Genomic DNA, 27,575 nt, shown 5'->3' with positions numbered 1-27,575 from the left:
TCTCTATTAATGAGTGTCTCCCAGCCACCCCTTTCACTCATGGTGCTGACAGAATCAAGGCACCATTTCTATATTGTTCCCTTTCCTTGAAATGGAAATGTTCCAGGGGATGTTTGAGATCCTAGTTACTTACTGGGATTACTTACCTGGTCAGATACCCACACAACAATGTTAAATGCCAAGTTCCTCTCCCAAAATTATTGGCATTTTGACATTCAACTTTAGCTTAACCTTTCTACCTCCCGCAGGAAGAAATGGGTGAATTCTCTTCCCAGTGAATAGATGATCAGAAAATCTACCTTTGAGACCAGGCCCTGCTGGGCAGTATCTATGTGAAATTGTGTAAGGCATCTCACTACTCCTATTAGTAAGTAATGGAACAAAAATCACTGTCTTCCCTACTTCCCAGACACAGAACAAACATTGGTGGATGGAATGAAGCTGGAAGTACATGAAAATCATTTGCAAATTACTGAGCTATAGGAATATGACTGCTGTCTGAGCAGAAGGACTCCCTCAAGTCCTGAGACTATATTTCTTAAGGTCCTGGCTCTTTTGTCTAATTAAAGAGAGGGATAAACAGCAGGGTTATAGGAGCAGAGATTCCAATAAATCTAAGAAACATGAGAGAATTGAGACTACAGCAGTTACGAACTGTGTGATCATGATAGTTCTCACTCCTTCTGAGTACGTATATGATGAAGTTTTACAACAGCTACCTTTTGGGACTATTTAAAATTTAATGAGGCAATAATGCAAAAATGTACTGGTTTGACCGAGTGTTCACTAAATGTCAATTATTATAAATGTGAAGATCAGTACTAGAAACAGTGATGGCCAATCAGGTAACTGTGAATCCTAAAAGATACTTCCCATCCTTCAGGGTCCCCAGTTCTCACATGCCAGATCTCAGATCTCAGGTGTTTCCTGCCTATGGATCCTCATTTCTGAGACAGCTTGGCAGATAGAGATAGATGCACTGAGGTAAGTTTATTTCTTGGCAAAAAGATGGATGTGCATTTAGACTTGTCTCACCAGAAGATTTACCCAATGACAGGATATGAGCTCCGAAATGCCTCTTGAGAGGGTGAGGGCTCAGATAAAAATAATGGGTAAAATTTTGGGTTTATTTTATACAAGACACAGTTCTTAGTTATTAATGTGTCTTGAATTGGAATCTTCTAGGAATGTGTGACATTGGTATCACCACCTACAGTGGCACAACATGAGGCAAAGACGATCACCCCCTCAACTCACCCACCCAGAAAGTGGTGGAGCCAGACTTGCAGCACAAGGAATCTGGCTGCAGAGCTTCACGTTTACTCAGTCCTGTGTCAGGGGTACCCAGAGGGTCAGGGGGCTGCGGGAAGAGGTCCTATGTGTCCCATTAATTCATGCATTTCCAATTAGTAGCACAGTGCCAGTAACCTGTCTAATTAAAAAATTAAGAAGAATGAATTTGTTCTAGTTTCATTTGAAAAAAACAATGTTGGGCATTGAGGGTGTGTTGCTTGCTATGGCAGCTCTAGCTGATTATGTGTATGCAAGGATAGTCTTTTTCTCCAGGAGAAAGCAGAAGACCCTACAGTGGTGGCCATAATCACACTTTGGAAGTATTTTATCGTTTTTCATTGTCCTTTCATCCCCAGCAGACAGAAGAGCAGCATGAGGCCTCAGAACCAGAGCAGAGTGTCTCAGTTCCTCCTCCTGGGGCTCCCCATCCCTCCAGGGCAGCAGGGCATGTTCTTCACCCTGTTCCTGGGCATGTACCTGACCACGGTGCTGGGCAACCTGCTCATCATCCTGCTCATCAGGCTGGACTCCCGCCTGCACACGCCCATGTACTTCTTCCTCAGCCACTTGGCCTTCTCTGACATTTCTCTCTCATCTGTCACTGTGCCAAAGATGCTCATGAACATGCAGACTCAGCAACAATCCATCTCCTATATGGGGTGCATTTCTCAGTTGTATTTTTTCATACATTTTGCTGGTATTGACAATTTTCTTCTGGCTGTGATGGCATATGACAGGTATGTGGCCATCTGTCACCCTCTGCACTACACCACCATCATGAGGGAAGGACTGTGTGTACTGCTGGTGGCTGGCTCCTGGATTCTCTCCTGTGGCAGTGCCCTGTTGCACACCTTCCTATTGGCCCAACTGTCCTTCTGTGCAGACCATACCATCACCCACTTCTTCTGTGACCTCGCTGCACTTCTGAAGCTGAGCTGTCCAGACACCTCCCTCAATAAGCTAGTCATATTCACTGAAGGTGGAATGCTTTTCTTTCTGCCTTTTGGTATTATTGTGGGCTCATATATCCAAATAGGGACCATCATCCTGAGGGTGCCCTCCACTAAGGGACTCTTTAAAGCCTTTTCTACCTGTGGCTCCCATCTCTCTGTGGTGTTTTTATACTACGGGACAGTGGCAGGTATTTACTTTTCCTCCTCAACATGGGATTCCAAAGACATAATTGCTTCAGTCATGTATACGGTAGTTACCCCCATGCTGAACCCCTTCATCTACAGCCTGAGGAACAGAGATATAAAACAGGCCTTAGAGATGTGTGTCAATAGGGTTAAGTTCTTTAAGCAGCAATCACTAAATTCTCCTGCTGCAATCAGGAGCACAGGGAGATATATCTCCTAAAATTACTGTATGGTTGACACCTCCATATAACTTTCACAGAATATCCATTTCTATCATTTATAAGTGTTGTTATATGTGCACTAGGTCACATTTGCTTCTAGGACTGTTAGTAATTTTTTTATTCCTAATTGATAGTCTTTGCTTGTACATCATCTCTTATCATATACTAGAGGCCCGGTGCACGAATTCATGCACGGGTGGGGCCCCTCAGCCTGACCGGCAATCAGGGCCAATTGGGGCCATCTTGCCCAATCCTGATGGGGGCCGGCTGGCCAGGGTGAGGGACTGTGGGAGGTTGGCCAGCCATGGGAGGCTATGTGAGTGCACTGACCACCAGGTGGCAGCTTCTACAGTGAGCATCATAGCTACCAGCTGGTCATCTGGTCATAACGGTTGCTTAGGCTTTTATATAGAGACTAGAGGCCCCGTGCACAGATTCATGCACTGGTGGGGGGCGTGGCCTGTGGAGATCGGTCGCTGTGGGAGTGCTTTTCATCCTGGTCAGCCAAGCGGCTGTGGACCCGCCCTCTGAGCAGCTGCTCCTTCTGTGGGAACACTGCTCATCCCGGTCAGTGCACTGACCACCAGGAGGCAGCTCCTGCATTGAGTGTCTGCCCCCTGGTGGTCAGTGTGCGTCATAGCAACTGGTCGACCAGTCGTTCTGGTCGTTCTGCCATTCGGTCCCTGGGCTTTTATTATATAGGGATACAAAATGCTCTGCAAAACATGTTGCACAATCATAATTGTGCTTTTGTCTCTTTCTGTTTTGTAATGTCATTTTTTTGCTATTGCAATTTTAAAAATTTTGTTATTGAAGAGCCACTTATTTAGCATCATCATTTTCTCCTGGTGCTCTTTCTTTTTTATAACCTGAGTTTTTAAAAGTATATTTTATTGATTTTTTTACATAGAGGAAGGGAGGGGGATAGAGAGTTAGAAACATTGATCAGCTGCCTCCTGCACACCCCCATTGGGGATGTACCCGCAATCAAGGTACATGCCCTTAACCGGAATTGAACCTGGGACCCTTCAGTCCACAGGCCAATGCTCTATCTACTGAACCAAACCAGTTAGGGCATAACCAGATTTTTTTTATGCTGGCTTTTGTTGGCTTCAAGCTGCTTGTTGTGCAGCTCTTCTTAACTCACAATCAATGACATCATTTTATCTGACTGCAATCAGCCATGATAAGAATAATTACAGTCTGAAAATTGTTATGTGCTACAAAGCCAGGCTGTTAGAAAAAGAGAGAAAGAGACTTTTAAAAAATGCACTTAAGATCATACCACTTTCGTTTATAATTAGGAAAACTTTTCTAGTAATAGGTCCTACCTTAATACCTCATTTATTTCTGATAGTAGTATAGATACTTTATATCTATAGCTATAGATAGATATACAGATATAGATATGGGTAGAGATATAGGTTCCTGTATAGTATAGCTGGTCAAGATGCAGCTTTCTCGTGGTGAGTGATTAAATTGTATTTCTTTTTTTTTTTTTTTTTTTTTTTTACTGTTAATATATATTTTTTAATTTTGTAGATTACGGTATAATTTACATACAGTGAGATTCGCCCATTTTAGTGTACAGTCCTGTGAGTTTTTTTTTGTTTGTTTGTTTTTTTCAAATTTTTCATTAAGTTATTATATGTGTGCATATCTTACCATTGCCCCCCCCACCCCACTCCCATACCTGCCCTCACCCCCCAATGTTTTGCATCCATTGGTTACTCTTATATGCATGCATACAAGTCCTTCAGTTGATCTCTTATTTCCCCCACCTCTCCCTAACCTTACCGCTGTAATTAGACACTCTGTTTGATGCTTTACTGCCTCTGTAACTATCTTTTGGTTCATCAGTTTATAATGTTTTTCATTATCCACAAATGAGTGAGATCATGTGGTATTTTTCTTTCATTGACTGGCTTATTTCACTTAGCATAATGTTCTCTAATTCCATCCAGGTGCCTACAAATGGTAGTAATTCCTTCTTTTTTATGGCAGCATAGTATTCCATTGTGTAGATGTACCATAGTTTTCTGATCCAGTCATCTGCTGACGGGCACCTAGGCTGTTTCCAAATCTTAGCTATTGTAAATTGTGCTGCTATGAACATAGGGGTGCATATATCCTTTCTGATTGGTGTTTCTGGTTTCTTAGGATATATTCCTAGGAGTGGGATTACTGGGTCAAATGGGAGTTCCATTTTCAGTTTTTTGAGGAAACTCCATACTGTTCTCCACAGTGGCTGCACCAGTCTGCATTCCCACCAGCAGTGCACGAGGGTTCCTTTTTCTCCGCATCCTCGCCAACACTTGTCATTTGTTGATTTGTTGATGATAGCCATTCTGACAGGTGTGAGATGGTATCGCATTGTTGTTTTGATTTGCATCTCTCGGATAATAAGTGACTTTGAGCATGTTTTCATGTGTCTCTTGGCCTTCCTTCTGTCTTCTTTTGAAAAGATTCTATTTAGGTCTGTTGCCCATTTTTTTATTGGATCATTTATCTTCCTTTTATTAAGTTGTATAAGCTGCCTGTAGATGTTGGAAATTAAACCTTTATCAGTGATACCATTTGCAAATATGTTCTCCCATACAGTGGGGTTTCTTGTTGTTTTGTTGATGGTTTCTTTTGCTGTGCAAAAGCTTTTTATTTTGATGTAGTCCCATTTGTTTATTTTCTCTTTGGCTTCCATTGCCCTAGGGGCAGTATCACTGAAAAAGTTCTTTTGGCATATGTCTGAGATTTTGCTGCCTGAGGATTCCTCTAGCATTTTTATGGTTTCCCGTCTTATATTTAAGTCCTGTATCCATTTTGAGTTTATTTTTGTGTATGGTGTAAGTTGGTGATCTAGTTTCATTTTTTTGCATGTATCTGTCCAATTTTCCCAACACCATTTATTGAAGAGACTGTCTTGACTCCATTGTATGCTCATGCCTCCTTTGTCAAATATTAATTGCGCATATTGGTTTGGGTCGATATCTGGATTCTCTATTCTGTTCCATTGATCTATATGTCTGTTCTTGTGCCAGTACCAGGCTGTTTTGAGGACAGTGGCTTTGTAATACAGCTTGAAATCTGGTATTGAGATCCCTCCTACTTTATTCTTCTTTCTCAGGATTGCTGTGGCTATTCGGGGTCTTTTTTTATTCCAGATGAATTTTTGGAGAGTTCTTTCTAGGTCAGTGAAATATGCTGTTGGTATTTTAATGGGGAGTGCATTGAATCTATAGATTGCTTTGGGTAGTATGGACATTTTGATGATGTTGATTCTACCAATCCATGAACATGGTATGTTCTTCCATCTGTTTACATCTTCCTCTATCTCTTTTTTCAGTGTCCTGTAGTTTTCCGCATATAGGTCTTTTACCTCCTTGGTTAGGTTTATTCCTAAGTATCTTAATTTTTTTGGTGCGATGGAAAATGGGATTGCTTTTTTAGTCTCTCTTTCTGTAAGTTCACTGTTGGTGTATAGAAATGCCATAGATTTCTTGGCATTAATTTTGTATCCTGCTACCTTGCCGAATTCGTTTATTAAGTCTGTTAGTTTTTTGATAGAGTCTTTCGGGTTTTTTATGTACAATATCATGTCATCTGCAAATAAGGACAGCTTTACTTCTTTTTTTCCAATTTGGATGCCTTTTATTTCTTCTTCTTGTCTAATTGCAATGGCTAATACTTCCAGTATTATGTCAAACAGGAGTGGTGAGAGTGGGCATCCTTGTCTTGTTCCTGTTCTTAGGGGAAATGGTTTTAGTTTTTGCCCATTGAGTATGATGTTAGCTGTGGGTTTATCATATATAGCTTTTATTATGTTGAGGTATGATCCTTCTATTCCCACCTTGTTGAGAGTTTTTATCAAGAAAGGGTGTTGGATTTTGTCAAATGCTTTTTCTGCATCAATTGATATGACTATGTGATTTTTATCTCTCAATTTGTTTATGTGATGTATCACATTTATTGATTTTCAGATATTGAACCATCCTTGCATTCCTGGGATAAACCCTACTTGGTCATGGTGTATGATCTTTCTGATGTACTGCTGGATCCGATTTGCTAGAATTTTGTTGAGGATTTTGGCATCTACATTCATGAGGGATATTGGCCTGTAATTCTCTTTCATTGTGTTGTCTTTATCTGGTTTTGGTATTAGGGTGATGCTGGCTTCATAGAAGGAGCTTGGAAGTGTTCCTTCCTCTTGAATTTTTTTGAATAGTCTGAGGAGGATAGGTTTTAGTTCTTCCTTGAATGTTTGGTAAAACTCTCCTGTGAAGCCGTCTGGCCCCGGGCTTTTGTTTGCCGGAAGCTCTTTGATGACTGCTTCAATTTCTTCCATAGTTACTGGCATATTGAGCTGTTTAGATTCTTCCTGATTGAGTTTTGGAAGGTTATATTTTTCTAGGAATATGTCCATTTCCTCCAGGTTGTCCAGTTTGTTGGAATAGAGTTGTTCGTAGTATTTTTTTAACAATCCTTTGTATTTCGGCGGGATCTGTTGTTATTTCACCTCTTTCATTTCTGATTTTGTTTATTTGGGTCCTCTCTCTTTGCTTCTTGGTGAGCCTGGCTAGAGGTTCATCAATCTTGTTTATCCTTTCAAAGAACCAGCTCTTGGTTTTGTTGATCTTTTGTATTGTTTCTTTGGTCTCTATGTCGTTTATCTGTGCTCTGATCTTTATCATTTCCTTCCTTCTGCTTACACTGGGTTTTTCTTGTTGCTCTTTTTCTAACTCTTTGAGTTGTTGGGTTAGGTAATTTATTACCCCTGTTTCTTGTTTTTTGCAGTAGGCTTGTAGAGCTATGAACTTCCCTCTCAAGACTGCTTTCGCTGTGTCCCATAGATTTTGGATTGTAGTGTTTTCATTGTCATTTGTTGTCATGATGTTTTTTATTTCTTCTTTGATCTCTCTGGTAACCCAGTCATGGTTTAATAGCATGCTGTTTAGTCTCCATGTGTTTGATTTCTTTGGGTTGTTTTTATTGTAGTTGATTTCCAGTTTTATGCCACTGTGGTCTGAGAAGATGCTTGATATGATTTCTATCTTCTTGAATTTGAAGAGACTTTGCCTATGTCCCAACATATGGTCTATCTTTGAAAATGACCCATGTGCACTTGAGAAGAATGTATATTCTGTGGCTTTGGGGTGAAATGTTCTGAAGATGTCAATTAATTCCATCTGGTCTAGTGAGTCATTTAGGATTGCTGTTTCTTTGCTGATTTTTTGTTTAGAGGATTTGTCCAATGGTGATAGTGGGGTATTAAAGTCTCCTACTATGATTGTATGGCTGTCAATCTCTCCCTTGATATCCTCCAGGAGTTTTTTTATGTATTTGGGTGCTCCTGTATTGGGTGCATATACGTTTACCAGAGTTATTTCTTCTTGTTGGATTGCTCCCTTTAGTATTATGAAGTGGCCTTCCTTATCTCTTGTTATGTCCTTCACTTTGAGATCTAATTTGTCAGATATAAGTATTGCTACCCCAGCTTTTTTTTCAGTTCCATTTGCCTGGAAAACCTTTTTCCATCCCTTCACCCTCAGTCTGTGTGCGTCTTTTTTTCTGAGGTGGTTTTCTTGTAGACAGCAGATATATGGGTCATGTTTTCTTATCCAATCCATTACCCTATGTCTTTTGATTGGGGCATTTAATCCGTTTACATTTAAGGTTATTATTGATAGGTACTTATTTGTCGCCATTCCTATTCTTTACACCTGTGTTCCTTCTTCGCTTCCTATTTCTTTTCTTTTTTTTTTTTTTTACAGCAGACCCTTTAGCATTTCTTGCATTGCTGGTTTGGTGGTAATAAATTCCCTCAGTCCTTTTTTGTCTGTGAAGCTCCTGATTTCACCTTCAATTTTGATTGACAGCCTTGCTGGGTACAGTATTCTTGGATTCAGACCCTTCCTTTGCATGACTTTGTATATTTCATTCCATTCCCTTCTGGCCTGATGAGTTTCTGTTGAGAAATCAGTTGCTAGTCTGATGGGGGTTCCTTTGTATGTAACTTTCTGTCTCTCTCTGGCCGCTTTTAAGATTCTTACTTTGTTGTTGGTGTTTGCCAATTTAATTATAATGTGCCTTGGCGTCGTTCTTTTGGGGTTCATTTTGCTTGGGACTCTGTGAGCTTCTTGGATTTGTGTGGGTTTTTTCTTTCCTATATCAGGGAAATTTTCTGTCCTTATTTCTTCAAATAGGTTTTCTATTCTTTGCTCAGCTTCCTTTCCTTCTGGAACCCCTATTATGCGGATGTTGTTTTGTTTCGTGTTGTCCCAAAGTTCCCTTAGGCTCTCCTCCTGCCTTTTAATTTTTTTTTCTAGAAGTTGCTCTACTTGGGTATTTTTTCCCATGTTGTCTTCTAGCTCACTGATGCGGTCCTCTGCTTCTTCTAGTCTACTCTTGATGCTTTCTATTGAGTTCTTTACAGCAGCGATGTCATTTTTCATTTCTTCTTGGTTCTTCTTCATTTCCTCTTGGTTCTTGGTCATATTGTCGAATTTGTCTTCCATTCTTTTCAGCCACCTTATGACCATTTCTCTGAATTCTTTTTCTGGAAGGTTGCTTGCTTCCATTTCGTTTACTTCCTTTTCTGGTGATGCCTGCTTTTCTTTCATATGCGGGCTGTGTCTTTGTCTCCCCATGGTCTCTCTTCTCTGGGTGTCTGGTTATGTAGTTCTCTCTCTCCTGCGTCGATATAAAGGCACAAAATACAGCACTACCAGGTACAACACACAAGGCACTGAACAGAAATGTATTCACGATATTAACAACCTCCAATAAAGGTGACCACCAGAGAAAGGCAAATCAGGGGATAGTAGAGAAAGAAGAAGAGGAAAAAGAAAGAAAGAAGAAGAAAAAAAAATGGGGGTGTCAAAATGAAATTGGGAAAAGGGAAAAAAAGCAGAAAAAAAAGTAAGAGAGACAAGAAAGAGACTAAGAGAGAAAGGGAAACAGACTATATATATTGGGGATAAAACTCCAATAGAACAATCACTTATCCCAGCAAATGCCAGCAACAAGTACCTGGGGATTAATACAAACTACAACACCAACTAATATTGAGTGAGGCAAGGAAAAACAGAAGCACTAAACAAACAAAAAAATAAACAAAAGAAGAATAAGCAAAACAATCTCACAACAAAGCATAAAAATTCGATATAATCTACATTCAAACGAACAACAACAAAAGGACAGAGAGAAGAACAATTTTTTGGATAGTTAAGACAGCGAAGAGAGAGGTGTGTATGGACTTGGAGCAGGGGATTGGAGATTAGATATATAAGTAGGGTGAAATTTTAAAAGGGGGTAAACAGAAAGAATAGGGAAAATCTAAAGCAGGAAAGGGGTAAGATAAACAGGACACTGAAAAGGGAAAAGTGAGGAAGAGAGTGATGGCATAAAGGTAGATTTGAGATAGAGTAAAATGATGCTAAAGGAAAGATAAAAATAGAATGTAGAACATTAATCCCAAAACAAAATGAAGAGAAAATAAAATGACACTTAAAAAAAAAAAGATAAAATAGCAGTAGTAATAATACGGATTGAAAATAAAAATGTAATAATTAAAAAGGCAAAATCAAGTGAGGAAAAAAATTAGTTTCTTGAGTAAAAGATGCAAAAAATGAAAATAAAAAAAATAAAAAATAAAAATAAAATGTGGAGTAGTGAAGGTCATTCACTTCCTCTGTTGTTCTGTTTGGCATGCCTGTTTCTCAGTCCGGACAGTATTGCAGTTCCCTGCATTCCACTGCTCTTCAGTGATGTAAGCCAGTCCTGATTTTAAGCAGGCGGTGTGTCTTAATTCGTATTCCTTTATTTTTGATTACACAAGAGTCAATTTGTGATTCAGCCCCTGGGTGGCAGTGTTTCTGGATTGACTTTCGGGTTTATCTATGGCCTCTCTAGGGAGTGTTAGAGCCTTCTTTCCCTGTGGCACTCACTACCGGTTTGTGGGAGTGGGCTGCCTCAGAGCTGGCTCTCGGATGGTCACTCCCCGCTCTGATCCCCAGGTTACAGAAAAACAACTTTCCCCTGCAGTCTCCCAGGGTGTCCCCAACTGGGTGAACCTATGAATTGGGCTTAGTAATCAGAAGCAAGAATTTCAAGAGGAAAAAGCCCAAGTGTGCGCACTCCTTGGCTGCGCGTAAGTCTAGCACACCCCTGAAATTCTTAGGGTGTCCCTGCACCTCAGATCAAAATGGGTTGCTTTTTAGAGAGCCCTTCTGTTAGCAGCTCTGAGGACCCCCTTCCACATTCACAGATCACGCCAGCCCCAGCAGCCACCGATTTTTCTAGCACAGACTTCCCTGGTCCTCCAGCTCCCGCAAAATGCGCGTTCCTCTCTCGCGCTGGGACCAGAGACCTCACCTTATCCCAGGCGAAATCTGACCTTTCCGTGGTGGAGTGTAGAGCTCCTCTGAACCCGTGTGTTTGCGCCAATTGGGGAGCGTTGTTCTGGGGCTCGCAGCTGTTCCGTGGGTGCTGCAGTTGTGGATTCTCAGGCTTCTGATAAGCTCCACTTTCCGGTTCCAGATGGCGGCGACTCCGCGTCCAAGCCCGCAGCTCCGGGAGGGGACCCAGCCGCAGTGGGAGCTGCCAGGTCAAGGGAACCCCGTCTAGCAGTCTCCCACCTTCTTCTGGAGTTCAGCTGTCCCCCAACTTGCCAACAAACACTCCTAGTGCGACCCTCAGCTGTTCTTTCTTTCTGCTCCGGGACAAGGCTCGGAACACGTCTGTCTATTCCGCCGCCATTTTTCTCCCCCTAAATTGTATTTCTTTTCTATCATTTTAAACTTTTATTTGTTCTTTTGAGAGGTGTGTATTGTTAAAAATATAATGCTGGCTTTTATTCATTTTATGCAAAGCAACAATTATATTTCTGGAGAATTTTGTCTATTTTCATCTAATGTAATCATAATACATTTGAATTTATATTTTCCATATTACTGTTTTTTATTTGATACATCTGTTTTACATATATTCTCTCTTGTCATTTCCCACTTCAATTAAATACATATTTTAAAATTCAATTATCCCTCCATTACCTTATTAATCATACATTATTATTATTGTTTTATTATTATTCTTTTCTGTGCTATATGCAGAGATCGCTTCTTACTTTCTTTTTAGCCATTTGAGGTATGCAATTCAGTGGCATTTAGGACACATATCATCAATCTCATTTTATGACTCGAAAAAACACTCTACAAAACATCAACTAAATATTTTTCAACTGTGAGAAAAATAAGAACAAAGATATCTATGAACCAACATGGAGAAATATTAGAATACATTGCTAAATGAAAAAAAGCAATGTATAAAAGAACATTTATAGCATGCTTCTTTTTATGTAAAAACTACAGGTCCAGTGCACGGAATTCTTGAACAGGGGTATGTGTCCTTCAGCCCAGCCTGCACCCTCTCCAATCTGGGACCCCTCGAGGGATGTGCGACTGCCCACCGGGATCGGGCCTAAATGGGCAGTCGGACATCCCTCTCACAATCCAGGACTGCTGGCTCCCAACTGCTCGCCTGCCTGCCTTCCTGATTGCCCCTAACCGCTTCTGCCTGCCAGCCTGATCATCCCCTAACCACTCCCCTGCCAGCCTGATTGATACCTAACTGCTCCCCTGCCAGCCTGTTTTCCCCTAACTGCCTTCTCCTGCAGGCCTGGTCACCCCTAACTGCCCTCCCCTGCAGGCTTGGTCACCCCTAACTGCCCTCCCCTGCAGGCCTGGTACCCCCCAACTGCTCTCCCCTGCAGGCCTGAGTCCTCCCCCCCCCAACTGCCCTTCCCTGCAGACCCAGTCACCCCCAACTTCCCTCCTCTGCTGTCTTGGTCACCCCTAACTGCCCTCCCTTGCAGGCTTGGTTCCTCCCAACTGCCCTCCCCTGCTGTCCTGATTGCCCACAACTGCCCTCCCTTGCAGGCCTGGTCCCTCCCAACTGCCCTCCCTTGCTGGCCATCTTGTGGTGGCCATCTTGTGTCCACATGGGGGCAGGATCTTTGACCACATTGGGGCAGCCACCTTGTGTGTTGGAGTGATGTTCAGTTTGCATATTACTCTTTTATTAGATAGGATAGAGGCCTGGTGCATGGGTGGGGGCCAGCTGGTTTGCCCTGAAGGGTGTCCTGGATCAGGGTGGGGGTTGCCTTGGGGCATGGGGCGGCCTGGGCAAGGGGCCTGTGGTGGTTTGCAGGCCGGCCACGCCCCCTGGCAACCCAAGCGGAGGCCCTGAACAGGGGAATCTGGGTTTTTTTTATCTTCTACAATTGAAACTTTGTAGCCTGGAGCAGAGCCAAGCCTTCTACTTGCTTCCTGGCGGCAGCCATTTCTGTTGGGACGTATGTATCTTCTATAATTGAAACTTTATAGCCTTAAGCAGAGGCCTGGGCCGGCCAGGGTGTGCGGAAAGCTTGGCTTCCTCCATCGCCACGGGCAACTCTAGCCTCCTGCTCTTTCCAGCTCCGTGGCTGCCGCCATTTCCATTTGGGTTTATGTATGTTCTATCATTGAAACTTTGTAGCCTTAAGCGGAGGCCAACACAGGCCAGGGCAGGTGGAAAGCTTGGCTTCCTCCATTGCCGGGGAAACCCAAGCCTCTCTCCTGCTCTCTGTGGCCGTAGCCATCTTGGTTGGGTTTATTTGCATATTTGCTCCTGACTGGCTGATGGGCGAGGCTTGTGGGTGTAGTGGAGTGATGGTTAATTTGCATATTACTCTTTTATTATATAAGATGAAGGGAAATGGAATATACATGTGTCTGCCCATCTGAACAGAAAGAAGCACAGGAAGAATTAATCAGAAACTGATATGTATTCTCCAGGTGGCTTCTCTGAAATAATTTAGAATCTTTGTTTACCTACAGGAGGTAGGATAGAAGAAACGGGGAGATGAGTAGAATTATATGTATAGTTTTGACTATGCTGTATTTTGCCACTAAAAAAAATAAATAGGAGAGGTGGTGAATAAAGCAAAATATATTAAAACAATACAAATGAATCTAAATTATATTTTGAATTAACATCATAATTACTCCTAAGGGAAAAATAAAATAAGTAACCTAAGCAATTCTTAAAACCAAAATTTTGTCTATATTTTCTCAGAATTTAGTCTCATAACTAAAAATACACACCTCTAAACAAAGTTTTAAGCTGTAGAATGCCATTAACTGTGGTATGTGTTCAAGATTCTGAAACAGCTCACCATATATCCAAAGACTCAACAAGTAAATAAACACGGAGGAAAAGGGAGTGGCTCTCACTCTCAGGGAAAGGAGCTCTGTACATGGAAAAGGAGAGGCTGGAAAGGTCTCTATGGTGTCAAACTAGAATTGGAGATACCAATTCGAACTCACGGGTTTTAAAATGTATATATAGATTGCAATGCATAGATTATATATGAACACCTATACTGTTCCCTTTCCCCATTCTTTCGGCCCCACTCCTGACCCACCTCCTGTGGGTAAACTTTTCTTTAGTTTCTTAGTTTCTAGGTTTTTTCCTGGTGTTGCTTTTATACATATTTTCTAGTTGGCATCTCTGACATCATTTAGAATCCTTGTAAGCAATGAAGATACCGAAAGCTTCAAAATAAATAAGATTAGTAATGGATTATAACTCAGAGAGTAATAATCCATGTATCTGTAATGATATAAATGAATAAATAAGGAAATGAGGATAGGAGGAAAAATGGCGGCAAAATAGACAGATGTGTTCCAAGCCTTGTCCCGGAGCAGAAAGAAAGAACAGCTGAGGGTCGCACGAGGAGTGTTTGTTGGCAAGTTAAGGGACAGCTAAACTCCAGAAGGAGGTGGGGGACTGCTAGACAGGGTTCCCCTGACCTGGCAGCCCCCACTGTGGCTGGGTCCTCTCCCGGAGCTACGGACTCGGACGTGGAGACTGCGCCATCTTGAACGGTAAAGTGGAGCTTATCAGAAGCCTGAGAATCCACAACTGCAGCACCCACGGAACAGCTGCGAGCCCCAGAACCAGTCCCCAATTGGTGCAAACACACGGATTCAGAGGAGCGCTACACTCCACCATGGAAAGGTCAGATTTCGCCTGGGATAAGGTGAGGTCTCTGGTCCCGGCGGGAGAGAGGAACGCGCATTTTGCGGGAGCTGGAGGACCAGGGAAGTCTGTGCCTAGAAAAATCCGTGGTTGTTGGGGCTGGCGTGATCCGTGAATGTGGAAGGGGGTCCTCAGAGCTGCTAACAGAAGGGCTCTCTAAAAAGCAACCCATTTTGATCTGAGGTGCAGGGACACCCTAAGAATTTCAAAGGTGTGCCGACTGCCTAGAATTGCGTGCAGCCCCAGAGTTCGCACACTTGGGCTTTTTCCTCTTCAAATCCTTGCTTCTGATTACTAAGCCCAATACATAGGATCACCCAGTTGGGGACACCCTGGGAGACTGCAGGGGAAAGTTGTTTTTCTGGATCCTGGGGATCGGAGCGGGGAGTGACCATCGGAGAGCCAGTTCTGAGGCAGCCCACTCCCACAAACCGGTAGTGAGTGCCACAGGGAAAGAAGGCTCTAACACTGCCTAGAGAGGCCATATATAGACCCAGAAGTCAATCCAGAAACACTGCCACCCAGGGGCTGAATCACAAATTGACTCTTGTGTAATCAAAAATAAAGGAATACAAGAAATTAAGACACACTGCCTGCTTAAAATCAGGACTGGATTACAACACTGAAGAGCAGTGGAACACATGGAACTGCAATAATGTCAGGACTGAGAAACAGGCGTGCCAAACAGAACAACAGAGGAAGTGAATGACCTTCACTACTCCACATTTTATTTTTATTTTTTATTTTTGTATTTTCATTTTTTGCATCTTTTACTCAAGAAACTATTTTTTTTCCTTTTTTCCTCACTTGATTTTACCTTTTTAATCATTACATTTTTATTTTCAATCTGTATTATTAATACTGCTATTTGATCTTTTTTTTTTTAAGTGTCATTTTATTTTCTCTTCATTTTATTTTGGGATTAGTGTTCTACATTCTATTTTCATCTTTCCTTTAGCATCATTTTACTCTATCTCAACTCTACCTTTATGCCATCACTCTCTTCCTAACCTTCCCCTTTTCGGTGTCCTATTTATCTTACCCCTTTCCTGCTTTAGATTTTCCCTATTCTTTCTGTTTACCCCCTGTTAAAATTTCACCCTACTTACATATCTAATCTCCAATCCCCTGCTCCAAGTCCATACACACCTCTCTCTTCGCTGTCTTAACTATCCAAAAAATTGTTTTTCTCTCTGTCCTTTTGTTGCTGTTCACTTGAATGTTGATTATATTGAAATTTTATGCTTTTTTTGTGAGATTGTTTTGCTTATTCTTCTTTTGTTTGTTTATTTGTTTGTTTTGTGCTTCTGTTTTCCCTTGCCTCACTCAATATTAGTTGGTGTTGTAGTTTGTATTAATGCCGAGGTACTTGTTGCTGGCTTTTGCTGGGATTAGTGATTGTTCTATTGGAGTTTTATCCCCATATATATAGTTTGTTCCCCTTTCTCTCTTAGTCTCTTTCTTGTCTCTCTTACTTTTTTTTCCTTTTCCCAATTTCATTTTGACACTCCTTTTTTTTTTTTCCTTTCTTTCTTTGTCCTCTTGCTCTTTCTCTCCTATCCCCTAATTTGCCTTTCTCGGGTGGTCACCTTTATTGGAGGTAATTAATATTGTGAATACATTTCTGTTCAGTGCCTTGTGTGTTGTACCTGGTAGTGCTGTATTTTGTGCCTTTAAATCAACGCAGGAGAGAGAGAACTACATAACCAGACATCCAGAGAAGAGAGACCATGGGGAGACAAAGACACAGCCCGCATATGAAAGAAAAGCAGGCATCACCAGAAAAGGAAGTAAACGAAATGGAGGCAAGCAACCTTCCAGAGAAAGAATTCAGAGAAATGGTCATAAGGTGGCTGAAAAGAATGGAAGACAAATTTGACAATATGAGCAAGAACCAAGAGGAAATGAAGAAGAACCAAGAAGAAATGAAAAATGACATCGTTGCTGTAAAGAACTCAATAGAAAGCATCAAGAGTAGACTAGAAGAAGCAGAGGACCACATCAGTGAGCTAGAAGACAACATGGGAAAAAATACCCAAGTAGAGCAACTTCTAGAAAAAAAAATTAAAAGGCAGGAGGAGAGCCTAAGGGAACTTTGGGACAACACGAAACAAAACAACATCCGCATAATAGGGGTTCCAGAAGGAAAGGAAGCTGAGGAAGGAATAGAAAACCTGTTTGAAGAAATAATGACAGAAAATTTCCCTGATATAGGGAAGAAAAACCCCACACAAATCCAAGAAGCTCACAGAGTCCCAAGCAAAATGAACCCCAAAAGACCGACGCCAAGGCACATTATAATTAAACTGGCAAACACCAACGACAAAGTAAGAATCTTAAAAGTGGCAAGAGAGAGACAGAAAGTTACATACAAAGGAACCCCCATCAGACTAGCAACTGATTTCTCAACAGAAACTCATCAGGCCAGAAGGGAATGGAATGAAATATACAAAGTCATGCAAAGGAAGGGTCTGAATCCAAGAATACTGTACCTAGCAAGGTTATCAATCAAAATTGAAGGTGAAATCAGGAACTTCACAGACAAAAAAGGACTGAGGGAATTTATTACCACCAAACCAGCAATGCAAGTAATGCTAAAGGGTCTGCTGTAAAAAAAAAAAAAAGAAATAGGAAGCGAAGCAGGAACACAGGGGTAAAGAATAAAAATGGGGACAAATAAGTACCTTTCAATAATAACTTTAAATGTACATGGATTAAATGCCCCAATCAAAAGACATAGGGTAATGGATTGAATAAGAAAACAAGTCCCATATATCTGCTATCTACAAGAAACCCACCTCAGAAAAAAAGATGCACACAGACTGAGGGTGAAGGGATGGAAAAAGGTTTTCGAGGCAAATGGAACTGAAAAAAAAGCTGGGGTAGCAATACTTATATCTGACAAATTAGATCTCAAAGTGAAGGACATAACAAGAGATAAGGAAGGCCACTTCATAATACTAAAGGAAGCAATCCAACAAGAAGAAATAACTCTGGTAAACATATATGCACCCAATACAGGAGCACCCAAATACATAAAAAAACTCCTGGAGGATATCAAGGGAGAGATTGACAGCCATACAATCATAGTAGGAGACTTTAATACCCCACTATCACCATTGGACAAATCCTCTAAACAAAAAATCAGCAAAGAAACAGCAATCCTAAATGACTCACTAGACCAGATGGAATTAATTGACATCTTCAGAACATTTCACCCCAAAGCCACAGAATATACATTCTTCTCAAGTGCACATGGGTCTTTTTCAAAGATAGACCATATGTTGGAACATAGGCAAAGTCTCTTCAAATTCAAGAAGATAGAAATCATATCAAGCATCTTCTCAGACCACAGTGGCATAAAACTAGAAATAAACTACAATAAAAACAACCCAAAGAAATCAAACACATGGAGACTAAACAGCATGCTATTAAACAATGACTGGGTTACCAGAGAGATCAAGGAAGAAATAAAAAACATCATGGCAACAAATGACAATGAAAACACAACAATCCAAAATCTATGGGACACAGCGAAAGCAGTCTTGAGAGGGAAGTTCATAGCTCTACAAGCCTACTGCAAAAAACAAGAAACAATGGTAATAAATTACCTAAACCTACAACTCAAAGAGTTAGAAAGAGAGCAAGAAGAAAAGCCCAGTGTAAGCAGAAGGAAGGAAATGATAAAGATCAGGGCAGAGATAAACGACATAGAGACCAAAGAAACAATACAAAAGATCAACAAAACCAAGAGCTGGTTCTTTGAAAGGATAAACAAGATTGATGAACCTCTAGCCAGGCTCACCAAGAAGCAAAGAGAGAGGACCCAAATAAAATCAGAAATGAAAGAGGTGAAATAACAACAGACCCCACCAAAACACAAAGAATTGTTAAAAAATACTACGAACAACTCTATTCTAACAAACTAGACAACCTGGAAGAAATGGACATATTCCTAGAAAAATATAACCTTCCAAAACTCAATCAGGAAGAATCTAAACAGCTCAATATGCCAGTAACTATGGAAGAAATTGAAGCAGTCATCAAAAGCTTCCGGTAAACAAAAGCCCGGGGCCAGACGGCTTCACAGGAGAGGTTTACCAAACATTCAAGGAAGAACTAAAACCTATCCTCCTCAGACTATTCAAAAAAATTCAAGAGGAAGGAACACTTCCAAGCTCCTTCTATGAAGCCAGCATCACCCTAATACCAAAACCAGATAAAGACAACACAATGAAGGAGAATTACAGGCCAATATCCCTCATGAATGTAGATGCCAAAATCTTCAACAGAATTCTAGCAAATCAGATCCGGCAGTACATCAGAAAGATCATACACCATGACCAAGTAGGGTTTATCCCAGGAATGCAAGGATGGTACAATATCCGCAAATCAATAAATGTGATACATCACATAAACAAATTGAGAGATAAAAATCACATAGTCATATCAATTGATGCAGCAAAAGCATTTGACAAAATCCAACACCCTTTCTTGATAAAAACTCTCAACAGGGTGGGAATAGAAGGATCATACCTCAACATAATAAAAGCTATATATGATAAACCCACAGCTAACATCATACTCAATGGGCAAAAACTAAAACCATTTCCTCTAAGAACAGGAACAAGACAGGGATGCCCACTCTCACCACTCCTGTTTGACATAGTACTGGAAGTATTAGCCACTGCAATTAGACAAGAAGACGAAATAAAAGGCATCCAAATTGGAAAAGAAGAAGTAAAGCTGTCCTTATTTGCAGATGACATGATATTGTACATAAAAAACCCGAAAGACTCCATCAAAAAACTAACAGACTTAATAAATGAATTCGGCAATGTAGCAGGATACAAAATTAACACCAAGAAATCTATGGCATTTCTATACACCAACAGTGAACTTACAGAAAGAGAGACTAAAAAAGCAATCCCATTTTCCATTGCACAAAAAAAATTAAGATACTTAGGAATAAACCTAACCAAGGAGGTAAAAGACCTATATGCGGAAAACTACAGGACACTGAAAAAAGAGATAGAGGAAGATGTAAACAGATGGAAGAACATACCATGTTCATGGATTAGTAGAATCAACATCATTAAAATGTCCATACTACCCAAAGCAATCTATAGATTCAATGCACTCCCCATTAAAATACCAACTGCATATTTCACAGACCTAGAAAGAACTCTCCAAAAATTCATCTGGAATAAAAAAAGACCCCGAATAGCCACAGCAATCCTGAGAAAGAAGAATAAAGTAGGAGAGATCTCAATACCAGATTTCAAGCTGTATTACAAAGCCACTGTCTTCAAAACAGCCTGGCACTGGCACAAGAACAGACATATAGATCAATGGAATAGAATAGAGAATCCAGATATCGACCCAAACCACTGTGCACAATCAATATTTGACAAAGGAGGCATGAACATACAATGGAGTCAAGACAGTCTCTTTAATAAATGGTGTTGGAAAAATTGGACAGATACATGCAAAAAAATGAAACTAGATCACCAACTTACACCATACACAAAAATAAACTCAAAATGGATACAGGACTTAAATATAAGACGGGAAACCATAAAAATACTAGAGGAATCCACAGGCAGCAAAATCTCAGACATATGCCGAAAGAACTTTTTCTTTTTTTTTAATATATTTTATTGATTTTTTGCAGAGAGCACGGGAGAGGGATAGAGAGTTAGAAACATCGATGAGAGAGAAACATCGATCAGCTGCCTCCTGCTCACCCCCTGCTGGGGACATGCCCGCAACCAAGGTACATGCCCTTGACCGGAATCGAACCTGGGACCTTTCAGTCCGCAGGCTGACACACTATCCATTGAGCCAATCCGGTTTCGGCCGAAAGAACTTTTTCACTGATACTGCCCCTAGGGCAATGGAAGCCAATGAGAAAATAAACAAATGGGACTACATCAAAATAAAAAGCTTTTGCACAGCAAAAGAAACCATCAACAAAACAACAAGAAACCCCACTGTATGGGAGAACATATTTGCAAATGTTATCACTGATAAAGGTTTAATCTCCAACATCTTCAGGCAGCTTATACAACTTAGTAAAAGGAAGATAAATGATCCAATAAAAAAATGGGCAATGGACCTAAATAGAATCTTTTCAAAAGAAGACAGAAGGAAGGCCAAGAGACACATGAAAACATGCTCAAAGTCACTTATTATCCGAGAGATGCAAATCAAAACGACAATGCAATACCATCTCACACCTGTCAGAATGGCTATCATCAACAAATCAACAAATGACAAGTGTTGGCGAGGATGCGGAGAAAAAGGAACCCTCGTGCACTGCTGGTGGGAATGCAGACTGGTGCAGCCACTGTGGAGAACAGTATGGAGTTTCCTCAAAAAACTGAAAATGGAACTCCCATTTGACCCAGTAATCCCACTCCTAGGAATATATCCTAAGAAACTAGAAACACCAATCAGAAAGGATATATGCACCCCTATGTTCATAGCAGCACAATTTACCATAGCTAAGATTTGGAAACAGCCTAAGTGCCCGTCAGCAGATGACTGGATCAGAAAACTATGGTACATCTATACAATGGAATACTATGCTGCCATAAAAAAGAAGGAATTACTACCATTTGTAGGCACCTGGATGGAATTAGAGAACATTATGCTAAGTGAAATAAGCCAGTCAATGAAAGAAAAATACCACATGATCTCACTCATTTGTGGATAATGAAAAACATTATAAACTGATGAACCAAAAGATAGATACAGAGGCAGTAAAGCATCAAACAGACTGTCATATTACAGCGGGAAGGTTAGCGAGAGGTGGGGGAAATTAGAGATTAACTGAAGGACTTATATGAATGCATATAAGAGTATCCAACGGATGCAAAACATTGGGGAGTGAGGGCATGTATGGGAGTGGGGTGGGGGGGGCAATGGTAAGATATGTACACATATAATACCTTAATAAAAAAATAAATAAAAAATAAGGAAATGAGTATGAAATAAGTATTAGTTCCTTCTTATAAATGAATATCGACATACACCTGTCAGAATGATTCATATCAATAACTCAACAAAAAACAACTGCTGGCAAGGATGTGGAGACAAGGAACCCTCGTGCACTGCTGCTGGGAATGAAGACTGGTGCAGCTACTATGGACAACAGTGTGGAATTTCCTCAAAAAATTAAAAATGGAACTGCCTTTCGACCCCGTGATCCCTCTTCTGGAAGTATATACTAAGAATCCCAAAACACCAATCAGTAAGAATATATGCACCCCTATGTTCAAGACAACACCACTTATATTTGTTAAGAACTGAAAACAGCCCACGTGCCCATCAGCAGAAGAGTGGATAAAAAAGCTGTGGTACATTTACACAATGGAATACTACATGGCTGTATAAAAGGAGGAACTCTTACCCTTTGCAACAGCATAGATGGACCTGGAGAGTATTATGCTAAACAAAATAAGCAAGTCAGAGAAAGATGAATATCACATGATCTCACTAATATGTGGAATCTAATGAAGAAATAAACTGATGAACAAAATGGAATCAGAAGCATGGATACATAGAATAGAAAGGCAGAAACCAGAGGGGAGAAGGCTTGGGGTGACTAGATAAAGAAGTATTAGCTAAAGAACACATTTACATACCTCATGGACATGTACAATAGTGTAATGAAGGCAAAAAAGAGGGGAGGAGAGGATAGTAGAGGTGGACAAAGAGGGAGACAAGGAGGAATCTGCAATAATGTCAACATTAATTTTTTTTCATAAAAAGAAAAGAATACAACTAATAAAGAAAAAATTATAGAATTAGAAAAATCACCAATATGCCACCATATTTGTCATATAAGCATCAGGAGTAGATGTGAAATATAGTGGGTGAGATTTTAATAAGAAAAATGTTATGTTTATAGTATCAAAACAATTACCAAATGGTACCTGTTAATTACAAACTTAAAAGAGTATCTTTAAAAAATGGTAATATATAGTACAGAACCTGGCAGATACCACCTTAGCCAATTGATCAAGGATAAAAACACTAGTAATTAGAAAAATTAATATCATAAGCCTTCTAATAATATGCACTGTGGTATATATGCTGAAAATCAAAGCCCAAAACACTATATATATATATATATATATATATATATATATATATATATATTAGTAATGGATTATAATTCAGAGAAATATATATATATTTATATATATATATTTCTCTGAGATATATATATATATATATATATATATATATATACACACACACACACATACATTCACACATACACACACACAGAGTGGCCAGATTATTATGATCTCTGAATGCATAATAATCTGGCCACTCAGTGTGTATATATACTGTATATATTAGAGGCCTGGTGCATGAATTCATGCATGGGTGGGGTCCGGCCAGCCTGGCCAGGGGAAGGGGACATGGGCGGTTGGCCGGCCTGCCTGCTGTTTGAACTCCTGGTCAAGGGGACAATTTGCATATTAGCCTTTTATTATATAGGATATACACTGAGTGGCCAGATTATTATACATTCAGAGATCATAATAATCTGGCCACTCAGTGTGTGTGTGTGTGTGTGTGTGTGTGTGAAAAATGTAAACCATTAGGGAATCTGGAAGAAGCCTATCCAGGAATTCTTGATATCATTTTCACAACTTTTGCATATCTTTGAAATCATTTCAAAATAAAAAGTTGAAAAAAGTTTTTCCTAGTCGGAGCAATGCCCAATGACAAAGAAGACCAGGGCATGAATGGAATCAGGGACACTGTCCCCTAGGACTCCAGTCCTCTGGCTCTTGGACACACAGCTCCCAAAGGGCAGTCAGAAATTAGCCCCAAGCTTGGGGACTTGCTTGCAGTCTCTCATTAGCAGTTAAGTGTTATCTTTGGACTCATTTCTCTGGAGCTGGTTAAGGAAAAGGAAAGTCTGTAGAAGTGCCAAGGCCCCAGATATTGCTTCTGTGTGTCTGGATGTTAGGTCTCCTGAAGAAAACCTGAGGAGATGGACAACAGTCTGGAGCAGAAGGTGTCTGAACTCGCCATTGACGAGCCCAGGTGAGAGGAGCTGGAAATCTGCATTTGGCGATGGATCTGCCTGTGTGCTAGTGGGTTCATGTGTGAGACTCTTATGTCCACGACTGTGTATGTATGCATGTATTGTATATGGTTGTGTACATGCTATTTAATAGTTGCATGTGTGTGTGTGTGTATGAGTGTGCTATATAACTGACTCACAGCCTGGTTTTAATGCATGTAGAACAAGTTATCAGTCTCCTGGTGTTTGATTAGGGACTCCTGATTAATGCCTGTCATCAAAAACACTCGCATCACAGCCAAGCATCAAGAGTGAGACTGTTGTTTCTGCTGCAGGACAAGAAGATGCCCGACCTCACCAGGAACCCAGGTCAGCTCAGAGAGAGCTCAGACCTCTGCTCAGCAGCAGTGTGTGCTGGTACACATGGGAGCTGTGTCTGTGGGTGACACATTCATGTGTGAGGGCTGGAAGGTATATTGTTTGGTTTTCTCTGTGTGTATGTGACCATGTGTATGTGACCAGGTGCATGGGATGTTGTTGCTGGTTTAATGACTGCCTCTGATTGAACAGGCATAACTGCACCAAGTAGACACCTGGCCCCTGGAAGGGGATGGCCAGAAGGGTGGAAGCCTGCCTCTTAGTAATAGGAGGGTGTGTGCTACTTGTAGTAGTGAGTGTGTGGCTGGGTGTGCATATGTGTTGTGGTGAGTGTTTCTGGTGAGATTTAAAAAATACATATATATTTTTTATTGATTTCAGAGAAGAAGGGAAAGGGAGAGAGACATACGGTAGAAACAAATGATGAGAGAGAATCATTCATCAGCTGTCTCCTGAACACCCCTCACTGGGTATCGAGCCAACAACCTTAGCATGTGCCCTGACTGAGAATAGAGCCGTGACCTTCTGGTTCATAGGTCAATGCTCAATCACTGAGCTATACTGGCCAAACTCTTGTGACATTTTCTAATTGTTGTGGTCTTGTATGCTTTTGGTGATGTGTGTACCGTGCTTAAGTTATGTATATGCAGTGAGTTGAGTGTTTATGAGATGAGTCCTGAGTCAGGTTGTGTTAGTATGGTTTTGAGTGAGTGATCCATTGTGTGTTATATATGTCTCACTGAGTGTGTTAGTTATGATTTGTATGTATGTAGACAAGTGTTTTTGAGCTGAACCACATATTGGTTATTCTTCCCTTAGGATGGGAACGTGGCCAGAGGTGACTAGAATCCTCACATCAGCAGTGTGTGTGTGTGTGTGTGTGTGTGTGTGTATGTGTGCGCGTGCACACATGTGCTTATGGGTGTCAGAAATCATGTATGTCCTTACCTGTCCTCCTTCTGGGGCACCATTAGCTGAGATAGCCCCACTCTAAGCAACTCCTGGTTTCTTGAAACAAATCTGTTCTTATTTCCATGTATTTGAGTGAGACTGAGTCCCTGAGTTTTTGCAACCTCTTCTTTACTTTTATGAAATATCCCAGGAAAAAAAAAATATGTCAGGACATCATGTTGTATGAAGTTATTGGACAGAATCACCATCAAATAGCAGAGAGACCTTGGGAAAGTTACTTAAACTTTTGGTCTTAGTTTCCACATTTATAAAATGGAAAAAATTTCACTTGTTTTGTGAATGGTACTGAGGTTCTCAGTAAAAGTTATTGTGTGTATATAAAGTTAATATATTTGAGGATTTATTGTCAGTTGGAAGGTATATAAATTTAAAGGAATAAAATTATTTAGTAAGAGGTTTCAGAATTTTGGACAACTTTGAGTCTTCAGAGCGCCAAAGTAATACATTGTGCATGGTTCCCCTAAGCAAGAGAAGGGAAGTTTCCATGTGTAATGGTTAAAAGCATAGGTTCTGATCACACAGACATATTATACTGAACCCTATGAAGTAGCTAATACTTGGTGATTTTTATTATATAGAAAATGATAATATATATAGCAAGTTATATACGTACATATTACATACATTATACATATAGATACATACACATCTGCCCTTCTATTCCCGACACATTGATATGGGCCTACAAAATGTTTTTATTTCTTAAAAACTAAAATAGGTGAAAGAACACCTTTTCTTAGTGCAGCTGTGAGGAGGTTTTAAAATCTGGGAATGTCAGGTTGATGTGTGGATTTAATTAGGAAACGCAGGTGAGGTCCTTAGGCCAGTACCCAAATGTTCTCCTTAATGTTCAACCACATTATGAAAGTTAGTTTGTGGACTATTTTGGTTTCAGAGCTATTCGGGCACCAATTGGTTTGAAATGGCCACCCATGTGAGAGTGTCTGAGTTTACAGCTGTAAGCCAAAGGGACCCTCCGGGGGGTTGACAGGAGGAGTGTGAAAATGCTTTGAGAACTCCAACTCACCCTTGGAGTCTCACATTACTTCAATGCATCAACAATTGATACCAGTTTCTGGGGCTCATTTTCTGTTTCTGCCACAGTGAATTATTATAGTTTGGCTCTGGGCTGGTGTAGAAATTATCCCTCCATGCTCATCAGGATCTAATCTCATAGAAGTGGGACCTTGCTTTTCTTGTTCACTGCTGCATCTCAGTTTTTAGTAGAGATCCTAACACAGACGTGATGTTAAAAGTAATGGTTGAATAAAACAGAGAACCCCTTCTTGCTACTGTATGATGAGGTCTTGTGGACTACTTTAAGGCTCAATGTTTTCCTGGATCCAGACTGGGAGAGAGGGAAGATGTATACATCCATAGGTGTGGGAAATATAAAACTATTTAAAAATGAATGGGTTTCCTAGAGAATGACAGTATGAGATGTGATGGTTCTGGTCATCCTTTCTAGGTTCCTGAGATTCACAACCCTTCTTCATCCCCAGCAGACAGAGGAGCATGAGGCCTGAGAACCAGAGCAGCGTGTCCCAGTTCCTCCTCCTGGGGCTCCCCATCCCACCAGGGCAGCAGGGCGTGTTCTTCACCCTGTTCCTGGGCATGTACCTGACCACGGTGCTGGGCAACCTGCTCATCATCCTGCTCATCAGGCTGGACTCTCGCCTGCACACGCCCATGTACTTCTTCCTCAGACACTTGGCCTTCTCTGACATTTCTCTTTCATCTGTCACTGTGCCTAAGATGCTCATGAACATGCAGAATCAGCAACAATCCATCACCTATGTGGGATGCATTTCTCAGTTGTATGTTTTTATACTTTTTGGTGGTTTTGACAATTTTCTTCTGGCTGTGATGGCATGTGACAGGTATGTGGCCATCTGTCAACCTCTGTACTACACCACCATTATGAGGGAGGGGCTGTGCGCGCTGCTGGTGGGTGGCTCCTGGATGATTTCCTGTGGCAGTGCCCTGCTGCACACCCTCCTCTTGGTAAGATTATCTTTCTGTGCCAACAATACCATCACCCACTTCTTCTGTGACCTCGCTGCGCTCCTGAAGCTGAGCTGTTCAGACATCTCCCTCAATGAGCTGGTCATATTCACTGAGGGAGGAATGATTTTCTTTTTGTGTTTTGGTGTTATTTTGGGCTCCTATATCCATATAGGGACCCTCATGCTGAGGGTGCCCTCCACTAAGAGACTCTTTAAAGCCTTTTCGACCTGTGGCTCCCATCTCTCTGTGGTGTTTTTATACTACGGGACAGCTGCAGGTGTTTACTTTCTTTCCTCATCATGGGGTTCCAAAGACATAATTGCTTCGGTCATGTATACGGTAGTTACCCCCATGCTGAACCCCTTCATCTACAGCCTGAGGAACAGAGATATGAAACAGGCCTTAGAGATGTGTGTCAATAGGGTTAAGTTCTTTAACTGGTAA

General features: G+C 40.9%; 1 protein-coding gene across 1 annotated transcript; it reads left to right on the top strand.

Annotated features, from left to right (window-relative positions):
* Positions 1-1,665: 1,665 nt before the first annotated feature.
* On the top strand, positions 1,666-27,575 carry LOC308248378 (uncharacterized protein; the record flags this gene model as incomplete). The annotated part of the gene is made up of 2 exons (XM_080668332.1): positions 1,666-2,636; positions 26,630-27,575. 2 exons carry the CDS (start codon positions 1,666-1,668, stop codon positions 27,573-27,575), a joined length of 1,917 nt encoding a protein of 638 aa, XP_080524458.1.

This window comes from Plecotus auritus, assembly GCF_963455305.1.
Source record: "Plecotus auritus genome assembly, chromosome: 5".
Classification (NCBI taxonomy): Eukaryota; Metazoa; Chordata; class Mammalia; order Chiroptera; family Vespertilionidae; genus Plecotus; species Plecotus auritus.
Note: the sequence above shows the minus strand (reverse complement) of the source record. Positions and strands in the feature narration are given on the sequence as shown.